General features: G+C 33.4%; 1 protein-coding gene across 12 annotated transcripts in view; it reads right to left on the bottom strand.

Moving 5' to 3' along the window:
* LOC129910747 (unconventional myosin-IXa-like) overlaps window positions 1–13657 on the bottom strand; it is a 41795-nt gene that overhangs the window by 15356 nt on the left and 12782 nt on the right. For all 12 annotated transcript variants that reach the window (XM_055988248.1, XM_055988246.1, XM_055988252.1 and 9 more), the window contains 6 exons: window positions 10333–10565; window positions 10128–10264; window positions 6731–6966; window positions 6460–6666; window positions 6314–6394; window positions 5738–6244 (listed from right to left, as the gene is read on the bottom strand). In XM_055988248.1, coding sequence (XP_055844223.1) covers window positions 5738–6244; window positions 6314–6394; window positions 6460–6666; window positions 6731–6966; window positions 10128–10264; window positions 10333–10565 — 1401 coding nt within the window. The remainder of the gene's footprint in view (window positions 1–5737; window positions 6245–6313; window positions 6395–6459; window positions 6667–6730; window positions 6967–10127; window positions 10265–10332; window positions 10566–13657) is intronic.

Raw genomic sequence — 13657 nt, 5'->3', positions numbered from 1 at the left:
AATTAATTTATTAGTATTATCGTAGGGAATTACTTTCTTCCATGCCTTAACACTTCTCAAAATCGTTTCTCCTTTCGCGAAATGTTAAACTGATAGTTTAACTCACCAAGGACATCAAAATTAAATGTTAATTAATCCAAAAATAACAAGAAATACCACTCAACTTTTCATGTGGTTAGGGATTTCAAAAACCTTAAACGAATACAATTCTGTTCTTGGTTTAGTGATGGTGTCTTTTCAAAATTCAGCCATTTTAGAAGATTGGGACTAATGACCATTCTATTTATAGTCCAGTAAATAAAGGAGTTTTACCCTACAAAAGGTCCGGTAGTTCTAAATTTTTGATATGTTGTTAGGTATGGTTAGTAGATAGAAAAACCAAATTTCCACAACCACGCCCCCTCCGCCCCCTTCAGCATCACCGAAAAACCATAGAAATCTGGCACTTTTTTCACTTTTATGCCCATAACTTTCTTCTGGTGCATTTTATTGAAAAAAAGTTGTTGGTAGACTTGTAGAAAACATAATTTCCTACGAAAATGACCTTGGTAGTATTTTTATACATCCAAAAACAACGAAGTTATGAAGCTTCCAAAAACATGTAAAATTTCGGATTTTGCAATATTTTCAGTTTCTTGTCACTTAACAGTGCTATAACTCTTTAACAATTGACTTTTACGCAAAAGTCTTCATAATCAATCTTATAGACAATTTAATTACCTAAAATAAAATGTAACCCACTTTGATTTTGTGAATCAAATAACCGAGTTAGGGCTAAAATAGTAAAAAAGTATTTTTGATAGTTTTAGAAAATTTTTTAATTATCCATTAAATGAAGGATTTGAATCCCACAAAAAGTCGGGTGGTTCTTATTCTATATTTAATCAGGTTCTAATGGTAGATTGAAAAAAAAATTCATAGCCACGCCCCCTCCGCCCCCTTAACCATACCCCAAAAACCAATTCTGCATTTTTTCAGTTTTATGCCCATAGCTTCCTTCTGGTCATTTAAATGTGAAAAATTAATGTGCAAAATTGTAGAACACAAAATTTTCTACAACTTGCACATCCAATATCCACCAAACTAAGAATTTTCAAAAAAAAGTTACAATTTCCGTTTTTCTTTATTTTCAGTTTCTTACCTGTTTACAGCGCTATAACTTCCCAATTTTTAATTTTTAGCCAAAAATCCTTTTGTAGGGAATTCATTTGCATAACTTTATTATTTTGATAAGAACCAGGTAATAGTAAGTGTTTTTATTTAATAAAAGTCGTATTTCTTAATAACCTAGTTTAATATCTCATGCGCTTATAAAGCGGTGGGCTATGAGTGGACGAAGGTAAAAGAATTGCGTTATGAGGGGAAGGGGTAGCAGGTGGGGAAATATAGAAGTAATAGGTGGAGTTGAAGATGGTGAATTATGAGAAAAGTTGGCTTCGTTGAATTTTTCTTCAAATTGATCGATGATATCTGATCTTCTTCGTCGACATCTTCATAAAAAATTCAAGTGGACGATTTTGACAGGATTGTCCACAGCAAAAATTACAGAATGTGGAACATTTAAGTCCCTCTTTCCTGCATCTGCCAGCTCCCATGCATCTAGGCACATAGGTATTTGCATGACACAGCTTTCATCAATTTTTGGGGAGCAGGATCTTGCACAGTTTTAATGGGTTGCAATACGTGGCATCCTCTCGTCCAGCCCCATTTCAGAGGTTTTTCTCAATACCCATCCACGCCATGATCTGGTGATAAGTCCGGAGGAAATGAAAGTGTGCTGGATCTGTTGTACGCGGTAGTTTGCACAAATTAAGTTAGTTGAACTGCTCATAAATTTGAAATATCGAAGAGAGCTTAGAGATATGACTACTGTCCTCTCCATATAAAGCCAACAAGATATGTTCTTCCGCCTCCGATACTTTCTGATCTCTGGCATTTGGGTCCTTAGCTTCTCTGCAGCTTCAAGAGCAGAGGGGTTTTTGAAACATTTTGCAAAATTTGTTTTTTTCCGAAAACAAAGATGTTTGAGGTGGTGTCACATTCACTTATGGCATGAATGAGACGTTCTCCATAGAATTGAATGTGAAAAATGGAGAATTCATCAGATAAATTGATCCTCCCAGGTTTTCGAAGGTACATACACGTTCTCTGCCCTAGGTATAGTAAGTCGATGTCTTCCTCAAAAATCTTTGAAACTCTATGGTACCTGCTTTAGATACTAATTCTGGCGCAACTGGAAGAAAGCATCCTTACGTTCGAGTTGAATCAGGGGTGGTTGTGGTTGCATGATAGTAGAAACTTAAAGTAGCTGCGCCTCGTGGTGATTTGATGAAAAGCCAAGGGATGTAATCATATAAATGAGAAGCTCAGGACCTTCCTATACATATACACTTATTCTTGTTTGAAGGGGGAAAGGAAGGATCGGGGACGAGCAGCAGCTTTAACAGCATGGGATAAGGCCAAACATTTCCTTTTCCATTTATCCAAAGGGCCACTCTTATTCTTCAGTATTACAGTTTCAAAAAATAGAGGATGGGTAAGGGTACTCATTTGTATTGTAAACTTTAGACCGAATGACTTCCAAAACTGTGCCTGCGGCTGCTTTGACTACTCTCAACCTTTTAACCTTCTCCATACTTCTTAGGCAAACAGGATTTGACTGTTTTATTATCCATTTTATAATCACCCGTATTGTGATTTACAACTGTCAATCGATTGTTGATAAATACTGTAATTTTGGGTTTTTAAACCAAAATTATAGGAAAACTGGTCAACTGGAATTTTGTAATTAGATTTCTTTATAACGACTAGGACCATTCTCTGCTTTCAAAACTTTTTTTAATTAAGTAATAAGATATTAAAATTAAATTTGTATCAACTTCCGATTGATAGTTGTATATTAGGGTGGTCCTTATTTTACTCTTTTTTCGAAAATTGAGTGCGACGCCCCCTAGATTGGTTCCAAATCAGGAAAAAAAATACCCTATTTTTTTTTAAATTTTTATCTCTGACCCTTCCTGGCCCTATTTTGATAAGAAGTTACTATAGCAAGGGCGATATTCTGTGTCCAGTGTTGGGTAAATGGCGGATTTTTGATATAAACTTCTTAATTAAATATGGTCAGGAAGGGTTAGGAATACAAATTTGAAAAAATTAGGGCTTTTTTTTCCTGATTTGGAACCACTCTAGGGGACGTCCCCAATTTTTTGTTCCTAAGGACCACCCTGTTGTATATAGCAATAAAGCTGAACCTCCTTCAATCGTACTTGTCAACTCATCAACTCATATATGAAACTTCATAAAACTGAAAAAAATGCAGAATTGGTTTTTGGAGTATGGTTAAGGGGGCGGAGGGGGCGTGGCTATGAATTTTTTTTTCAATCTACCATTAGAACCTGATTAAATATAGAATAAGAACCACCCGACTTTTTGTGGGATTCAAATCCTTCATTTAATGGATAATTAAAAAATTTTCTAAAACTATCAAAAATACTTTTTTACTATTTTAGCCCTAACTCGGTTATTTGATTCACAAAATCAAAGTGGGTTACATTTTATTTTAGGTAATTAAATTGTCTATAAGATTGATTATGAAGACTTTTGCGTAAAAGTCAATTGTTAAAGAGTTATAGCACTGTTAAGTGACAAGAAACTGAAAATATTGCAAAATCCGAAATTTTACATGTTTTTGGAAGCTTCATAACTTCGTTGTTTTTGGATGTATAAAAATACTACCAAGGTCATTTTCATAGGAAATTATGTTTTCTACAAGTCTACCAACAACTTTTTTTCAGTAAAATGCACCAGAAGAAAGTTATGGGCATAAAAGTGAAAAAAGTGCCAGATTTCTATGGTTTTTCGGTGATGCTGAAGGGGGCGGAGGGGGCGTGGTTGTGGAAATTTGGTTTTTCTATCTACTAACCATACCTAACAACATATCAAAAATTTAGAACTACCGGACCTTTTGTAGGGTAACCCCCTTTTTTTTAGCTTCATTTATTGGACTATTACTGTGATACAATTATAAATAACAACTTTTTTTCACTCTTATTCTTGTCGTTAATCCCCCAAAACTGGTAGCACATGTAAAAATTTACTCGTCTAAGAGTGTTTTTTTGCATTTTTTTTCCACCATTCATTTTTTTTACCCCCAGAAGTTTGTATCTGAAGTCTGGATAGAGCAAATTCACAATTCGTAATTTTTTTTAACCATACCAGTACTGGTGGATCCTTCATTGTTTGTTTTATTTCTTAAGGTGTTTTCGCCAAAATTTAGCGATTTTAATCCACCCATGTTTTTCAAAATGGTAGTATGATTATTAAACTTAGAGACTTAGGAAAGTCCAGTTATTTGTTTTAATGGTAAATTTGCTCGAAATCCACAAAAACATTAAAGATAAAAAGGGTGCACCTATTCTGATGAAGAAAAAAATAAGTTAATTTTTCCTCGGAAAATACTTTACAAGAAAAACAATGGGAAAGTTATGGTCCATTTTGAAATAATTTTAGTCGTTGCTTTTTCTAACATCTTAAACTATCAAAAAACAATAAAACCTTATTAGGTCACGCACCAATATTGGGGACAAACATTTGTTAATGAACATTTGAAAAGTTGTGTACCTATTCTGATGAAAAGGCGTGTATTTAAAACCTAACTGAAAGTCAAGACAGTCTGTTGTTTTTTAATTTATGTATATGTTGTATTCTAGGGATCCTAAGCATCTTGATCATAAGCTGCGAACTACGAACTTCGAACTGTGGATAGTCGCATATTTTGACTTTTCTTTCACGTGACTTAATATTTCTACTCGCAGATAGCAACGAATTCCCAGGGATTTGTTAACAGGAGTAATATAATTCTGGGGCTAAGTCGGGCGCGAACAATTTATTCGTTTGCAGTGTGCAAGGTATGTGGACCGTAAATAGAGTTGGACAATTCCTTACTACCAAATTGACTCTAAAAATTTGTCTTGTTTAAGTGAACAAAATGCAAATTATAGATGCAATTGTTATTGTATAATTTGAATGAGTTTTTGTTTGAAAATTAGTTTTATTAATGTGTTAAATCGCATTTGAAATTAATTAAATTATTTTTTTTTACTACGGTTCCTTTTATGTCATAATATAAAAAAAAACTAACATGATAATTCCATTATAACGATTTAGTGGTATCTAGTATTTTTTTCTATAAACAATTGAGAGAGTAATAAACAAGTCTATTTACTACAATTTTGCTTTCAAATGATCTATTCCTTTAAATTATAATTAATTTTAGAAGTGGTTTGTGTATAGCTTTTTAATACTGGCAGGGCAGCTGCTTGTGTAATCAATTTATATTGAAGGTTTTGAATGAACAATAACAACTTGTGTGTGTTACCACCAAGTTCATAGGCTGGAGTTATAGCTATTTCACGGGGACCAACCCGATCATCAGACTCTTTTCAGTGATGCTAAGTCGCTTATGTTCAATTAATTTTGAAAATTGCCCGAGCGAGGCTTGAACTCACGACCTAGAGTTCAAGCCTCGCTCGGGCAAACTTAGCATCACTGAAAGGAGTCTGATGATCGGGTTGGTCCCCGTGAAATAGCTATAACTCCAGCCTATGAACTTGGTGGTAACACACACAAGTTGTTATTGTTCATTCAAAACCAATAATTAATTTTATGCTGGCTTTAACGTTTTTTTAGCACTGACTTAGTTCACTTTCATAATTCAGGGCACATATTATGTACTCACTTGCAAAACAATCCAATCGAACAAAGCACCATACAGACATTTAGCCAATGCATCCCTGGCAGCAATTGCTTCGGGTAACTTATATTGCATTATAAGTGTCTCTCCACTAGCTTTAACGCGTTTCGAAGTTAACGCCGCCAACAATGTGTCTTGTTTCACTTTCAACAGCTCTGATATAATAGCCACGACATCTAAGTTCCGAACTTGTACACTTTCATCGTGATGGTAGGTTGATTTTTTCGGAAAGAATTCAACATTACCCAAAAGCAAGACTGCTGATAAAACATTAAAGAGACGGCGCTGTTTTTCCGAAGAAAATCCAACCATTTCCATACTTTGTTTGAGACGAGAAAATTCATATTTTTCATTACAATTTTCTAATGTTAGGTTTTTTGAGTTTAAGTAGTTGTATTTATCAGCTGGAAGAAGATACAGAGACTCACGTTCTGCATCTGTTGCACCTGATAGCAAATAGTAAAAAACATGATAGTTTCTTTCGTAGGGGCCCTTTAATATTAAAGAAAAAAAATAATTATTATTTGCATCTAATGCTATACAAAGTTTATAAAAATATACCTGTGATACTATTCGACTCTTTTCTAATAAATATTTTTGGACGATCGCTCCTTGGACCATTCCATTTTCTCTGTAGTTAACCTATAAGAATTGTAAAAAATTATATTATTTACAAATTCCAAATAAATAATGTTTTTTAAACTCACTTGAATAAATTTTCCAAATCTACTGGAGTTATTGTTGTGGGCTGTTTTAGCATTACCAAATGCTTCAAGAACAGGTCCAGCACTTAGAATAGTTTGTTCTACACCAGATCCATGTGATCCTTTTTGTGACAAAGCAGTTAAATGGTGAAGTAGAAAATTTGTGCTCTCTGTTTTCCCTGATCCACTTTCACCACTAATTACGATACACTATTAAGAAACAAACCAAACTTTACTATTTTCTAAAATGTATGTGTGATTATTAAAATCTTACTTGATTTCTATTCTCTTTAAGCATTGAGTAATATGCATTGTCAGCAATTGCAAATATATGTGGCGGAAGAATTGGGCCTATTCTTTGATTTTGATACAGTCTTACATATTTTGGATTATAAATAGGATAGAATTTGAACGGATTAACGGCGATGAGTATACTCCCAACATAAGTATAAATGTATCCGGCTTCGAAACGTTGCCTTAAGTTTTCCAACAGAGTTGATTCATTTAAGTCTGTGAAAATAAATCAATAAAAAAATTTTTCGTTAACGAAACAATAGCGTTAAAGGCGAAATTCAAAAATTATAAAAAAAACGTATTGATTTTTTCGAGATAAGACCTTGTACTCTCGGGCAACGAACTATCTTTTTTTCTTTCGTACATAATTTTTCTATAGGAATTTCAGAGTTTTAACACAGCTGAGTATATCAACTAATTTTTTTACACAGAATTAACCCCTCTTCAATGCTGCATCCAAACTTAGCTGATGTCAGAACTTTTTTCAGATTTTTCCCCAGCCCGATTATAAATGAAAACTCCTGAGGAAATGTGTTCGGAAGAAGGGCTCCGAATCGAAAAAATTAAAAAATATCATTCCTTTTTTTGTTTTATTTGTGTTCCCTTGCCATCAATAATGACAATTAGTCTAAACTTTTTGATTGGTAGCCTATTTCCCGGACGCGATTCCCCGGGAGTTTTCATTCACAATCAGCCCTATCGGCAATCTCACGTGAGAAATTTCCCCGGGAGTAGGTTTTCTCTCCCGGGAATTTTTCTCCTTATCGGCAATCTCCATCGGAATTTCGTTTTCGGGAAAGAAGTACAGCCAACTTAACAAAACAAAAAAACTTTCGAACACATGTCTTCGAACATTTTGACAACTCTAATTTGATTGTATTTGGTGCACAAAAACAATTAAAATGTTTAATAGTAAATATTTATATAATTTTTTTCTTTGGTGTTGATTTGTGGATTTTTATTCAATAATTTTTTTTATTTTTTGGCCAACTTATTATAGGCTATTGATTATGTCGAAAAAAACAGGGTAATAAGGAACTAAGACGTTCACGGGTTTTTATTGCAGGAATCGTTAAATGGGTTATAGAAGAAGATAAAACCGCGGAGTGCTATTAAATGAGAGGGTGGAAACTGAAGATAGGGGTGCAAAAGCCCCCTTTTTGGTTTTTTCAATATACCTCGTAAACCAAGCAAAATTTTGATATATTGCACATATAACTTTTTGTAGAGAATTAAATTTCCTATTGGAATAATGTTTTTTAAAAATTGAAAAAAATTTCCATACCAAAATAGTCGAAACAATCATAAAAAAAATATCAAAAAAAATCGATTTTTTGAGTTTTTTTGCTTTTTTACTTGTACATTTTTTGGGTTGAGATAGACATAAACGCTGCTCCAAAGAAAAAAAGAAGCTTAAATTTCCTTCAAAATGCTGTACTCACTAAATTTTTTCATTGAAAATTAACCGAAGTATGGCCATTTTAATCTAGCTTTTTTTTCGCATTTTTAGTTTTACTCAAGTAAAACAGAAACATTTGAGGGGAAAGTACGATAACTTAAGCACCAAGAACTGATAATGAGATTTTGTAGAGGGTTTAAAAACAATCATTGTTTACTATGGGAGGGGGGGTCTATGTCCCCCCGTTTTGGCGGGAGGGGCAATTTTCTAAAAAAAAAAACTTAAAATAAAAAAAAAATATTAAAAAACAACGGCAACACTTACAGTTTTGATTGATACTTTTTTCAAAAGCTAGAATTATAAACTTAATATTAATTTTAAAATGAAGGTATTTTAATCAATTTAATTCTCTACAAAAAGTTATATGTGCAATATATTAAAATTTTGCTTGGTTTACGAGATATATTGAAAAAACCAAAAAGGGGGCTTTTGCACCCCTATCTTCAGTTTCCACCCTCTCATTTAATAGCACTCCGCGGTTTTATCTTCTTTTATAACCCATTGAACGATTCCTGCAATAAAAACCCGTGAACGTCTTAGTTCCTTTCTAAACTACATAATCAATAGCCTATTACTTTGTTTAAAGTGGCCGAACTGGTGATAGGCAGAGAGGAGCATATTTGAAAAATTGAAAATTGAATAAAAAATATAAAACAATGAGTAAGAACTTTTAAAAAAATATGCCAATAAAGGATATAATATGATTATAATTGCTAATATATATTTTTTTACATTTATCAAGTTTTAGACATTTGAAAGTGGCACTAAGTGATTGGATCATATATGAGCCACCGTGCAGAAATGTTCCCCTCCTATTGGTCCATATATGAGCCATCGTGCAACAAGGGAACAAATTCATTTTTTTTCTTATTATCTACACCCGTTTTTTTTACGTTTTCGTGCGGAATGTTATAAATTTAATTTAAAATAGATTAAAAGGCCTTTTAATCTATTTTATTGAGACTCATACAGTTCCAGCGCGTAGTTTTTACGTATAATTAATTTAATTTAAATTTTTTTTTGTTCGTTTTCTGCTCAATGTGCCAAATATGATCCAAACCGGAAAAACCAAAATTTTCCGACTTTTACTCAAAATATTGAAAATTCCTGAAACACGTGTTTTTTTATTTAACAAAATCTACCATATATATTTTTTTCACAAAAAAAAAAAAAAATCATGCGGTAAGGGGTTAAGGTTTTTTTATATTTTATTTTTGTCTACTATTTTGCGTTATGCAGTTGCAATATCATTTGCTTTTTGTTGGATTAAGGAAGTAATAATTTAATATTTTTAACAGAATATTTTGAAAGAAAAATACGTACATTTTGGCTTCAAAATATCTGTTCCCCATAAAAAATATGATAGAAATACTTCGGGGGAGAAACTTCATTCCCGATAGGTATTTTTGTGTGGGAATTTTTTCCTAGGAAATTTTTCCATTCAAAAAGTATTGGCGATACCGATTTTTCGGAATAGAGACATTTTTCCAGGGAAATTGTATTGCCGATAGGGCTGAATAGCGCTAATATTACGGTACGGGTTTTAAACGTCTCTATCAGCTTCATAACAATCCGAACATTTATTGCCCAGTTTTTTCTACAACTAATTTTTTTTTAAATTTTATTTGTAAAATAAAAAACAAAAACGCTTAAAATGAAAAAAAGTAGCTATCGAGTTTTAGAAAAAATAGGGCGGTTGTTTATTGCTGTTTCTTTGTCATTAATTGTGAAACGTATTAGCTTCTGGTTTACTGAAAAACGGTACATGTTGCAAAAATATCATTGACACATTTTCTTGGAAAAATATGAATGCTTTGATTATAAATACATAACGCATTTTTTGAGCATACATACATATTTGCCTTACAATTTAATATTAAATATTTTCAAATACAGGATAAACAAAAAGTTTTCTTACCTGGCAATTGGCACAAATCAGGATATTCTCTATTTTCTGGTTGTAATAGAAATGGAATGAAATCTCGAAAGATTTGGGAGTCGAGTCCATAACTATCTAACCACGTGATGTCACTTTGTGATTCTCTTAAGTAAAATCTTAAAATAAAAAGAATTAGAAATATTCAAAATATTGTTTACAGAAACATTTAAAAAGAAATAATTACCTATGAAAATCGCTATCTGAATGCATTGGCCATAGCAACATCACCGACACCGGTTTTTCTTCGGGTGCCAAACGTCTTTCTTTGCACTCGCCTGCAACTTCAGCTAACTCGTAATTACTTCCTAGCAAGCCCAAACGCTCAACTATACATGATACAATCTCCTCCGCAGTCGTTTGCTTAGAAGCCTCAACACTAAGGGCTTCATAATGCAGTGAAAGTGCGCCTACATAAACCTAGAATAAAAATATAGTAAATTAAATAATTAAGTCTATTATCAAACTATCTCAATATATTTTTATTAAACACACACATATCTCTCTCCAGAAGTAAATAAATAATACATTGAAATTTTGGTTTCGACAAATCAGTCTACATACATAATAGACCGAGAGCCCACAGAAAATTTTGGGAGTGGAGGTTTAACGAAAATGTGAGTATGCAGTTTTATAGCCTTATGCTTTCTAATAACGTATTCAAAAGTATTCAAAAAGTTCAAAATTTTGGGAGTGGAGGTATAACGAAAATGTGAGTATGCAGTTTTATAGCCTTATGCTTTCTAAAAACGTATTCAAAAGTCTGACAGCTTTAAACAGTATTTAATCTTTAAAGTTTAAGGACTGGAGCAATGAACACTTGATTTTAAGTGCCCGAATATCGCATGTAGGTGGGTATAAAGACCGTCACGGGAGACGCTGTAAATTGCGCTAACTAAAGAGGTATAGGTCTACTCAGTATCACATATAAAACTTTGTCGGCTATCGTGTATGATCATCTAGAACCTTTTGCCAACGACCTGATCGCCCTTATCAGTGTGGTTTTAAGCGAGATAAATCTATCATCGAGCAAATTTTTACACTCCGACAGATTTTAGAAAACACTCAAGAATACCAAATCGATACGAAAAGTCAAGTCAGGTAATGATAGTGTTAATATGTAAATAAAGACGAGATATAAAGATCCCTGTCGCGTATCGGCATTCCTGCCAAACTCGTTCGCTTGTGCAAGATGACCATGGAGAATTCTCGCTGCTCCTTCAAAGTGGACCAGGACATCACCGGATCCTTTGATGTGAAGATTTGTTTCCGACAAGGCGATGCGCTATCATGCAACCCTTTAAACATTGTGCTGAAAGCAATTGTGCTGAACTCAGAAGTCAACTCAAGTTGCACAATTTTTCAAAGGTCCGTTAAAATTTTGGCTTATGCGGATGGTATTACATTATCGAAAGAACGAAGCAAACAGTGTATACTTGGGTTTCACTATAACCTCGCATAATGACATCAGTGCAGAAATAAAGCGAAGAATCACTCTTGCCAATTTTAGACTGCGGACACTGTTGAAAAAAGGTTTTTGACACGAATAAATTAATGTAATAAAAGTGGGAACCATTTTAAAAGAAAATTTGTGCCTTAGAAAAGTCAAATCTCGTTTAGTTTCAAAAACGTTCATTTAGACGTAGACTTAACGATTTCTATGAAATTTCAAAACAGCTGGGAGTGTGCCGTTTTTAGGTACGTACAAAAATTCACTGTGGAAACACCATTACAATCTTTGACATTTTTTTTTATAAAGTTACATTTTTTATCCAATCACCACATATTTATGTTGAAGTCAATTAATAATTATCTTTAATGTTAATTCATACTTTAACATACTTTCTACTTTACTTATGTTTGTTTAAACTGAGAATGTTTTTATGTTTATATCAAAACTTGTTTTAGAAAATTTATTATTCTCGATTCAAATCTTTTTCAATACTGTCGTTCATTTTTAATAAAGAATATTTTGTTCAATTTAAATACAATATTGATTCCATAGAAAACAATAGGTTATGGGCCCAGTATGCAATATTGATTAATTTGTTTTGATTTGAATTTAATTTTCGTTATTTGTGAACCGAGAGATAGTCGTATTTGAAGATGGACTTAGCAAAGCATATCAAGCTTTTGGCTGGTGAAACAGATTGGCCGATATGGAAAAGAAAAATTCGAGACTTACTTGACTACCATGAGGGAGCGCTAGATGCTATAGATGGAATTCTGAAGAAGCCAGATCCTTTATCAAACACAGCTAAAGCAGAAGAAATAAGTCAACATAAAGAAATTATCAACTTATATCGAAAAGCGAATAGCTACGCTAAATTGATGATAACTAGCTCGTTCACAGAAGAAGTTTATCAGAAAATAATTTATAAAGAGACTGCACATGATGCGTGGGAAGCTTTAAAACAGCAATTTGAAGCAACATCCAAGGATCAACTGTTCAAGATATGCACTGATCTCTTTGCATTCAGTTGGAATCCTTCTCAAGATGTTTCCACACACATTGCGAAGCTCAGAGGTTTGTGGAACGATCTCAAAGCTAAGAAAGAGAACACGTTACCAGACTTGATGTTGGTATGCAAAGTCCTGCATATTTTACCATCAAGATTTGAGACTTTCAGATCAAGTTGGATGTTACTCACAAAAGATGAAGCTAAGACATTTGATGAGTTGACCACGCAGCTTTGCATGTATGAAAGAAATTTCAAGAAAACAGAAGAAAACGATAATTTAGCTCAAGAGGCGCTAATTGCATCAAGATTCGACAAAAAGAAGCAAGAAGTTCGACCAAAACAAAATTATTCAAGAAACAAGAGAGAATACATTTGTAATTTTTGTAAGAAAAGAGGTCATTGGGTTCGAGATTGCAAGAAGTGGTTATCTGAAGGAAAACCAGCAAAAGACATGAATTTTAGCAGAAGCAACATTGTTGATACAAATGCATCTTTAGTGTCTGTTTGCAATAATGCCTATGCAACTGAACTAAATTCAATGGATTGGTGGATCGATAATGGTGCTACAAGACATGTCACCAACTCTCGAGACTGGTTTATCGATTTTGAAGTATTTGAGAGTTCATGTCAAATTCAAGCTGCTGGAAAAGAAACTCTTATAGCTGTTGGAAAAGGGAAAATCAAAGTCCAATCAACTCACAACAATGAAGAAGTGACCTTGAATGATGTTTGGTATGTACCTTCTATTTCGAGAAATTTATTTTCTGTTCTAGCCGCTCAAGACCGAAATCGAAACAGTGTTTTCAAGTCCACAACTACACAGTGTTGGCTTGATGTTAATGGCAAGATAGTATTACGTGGATATCGTCATGTGAACGGATCTTTGTACAAGGCAGCGATCACACCAATAGTTTCGAAAGTGGCGTCAGATATGCAGTTCAATGTAGTGGTTGGAGATGATACGACACTACAACTGTATCATGAGCGGTTTGGACATCAAGACAAGAGACACGTCAAAAAAATAATAGAAAAAGAATTAGGCATCAAAGT

The sequence above is a fragment of the Episyrphus balteatus genome, chromosome 2, assembly GCF_945859705.1.
Source record: "Episyrphus balteatus chromosome 2, idEpiBalt1.1, whole genome shotgun sequence".
Lineage (NCBI taxonomy): Eukaryota > Metazoa > Arthropoda > Insecta > Diptera > Syrphidae > Episyrphus > Episyrphus balteatus.
The sequence above is the reverse complement of the archived record's forward strand: the minus strand, read 5'-3'. Positions and strand labels throughout refer to the sequence as shown.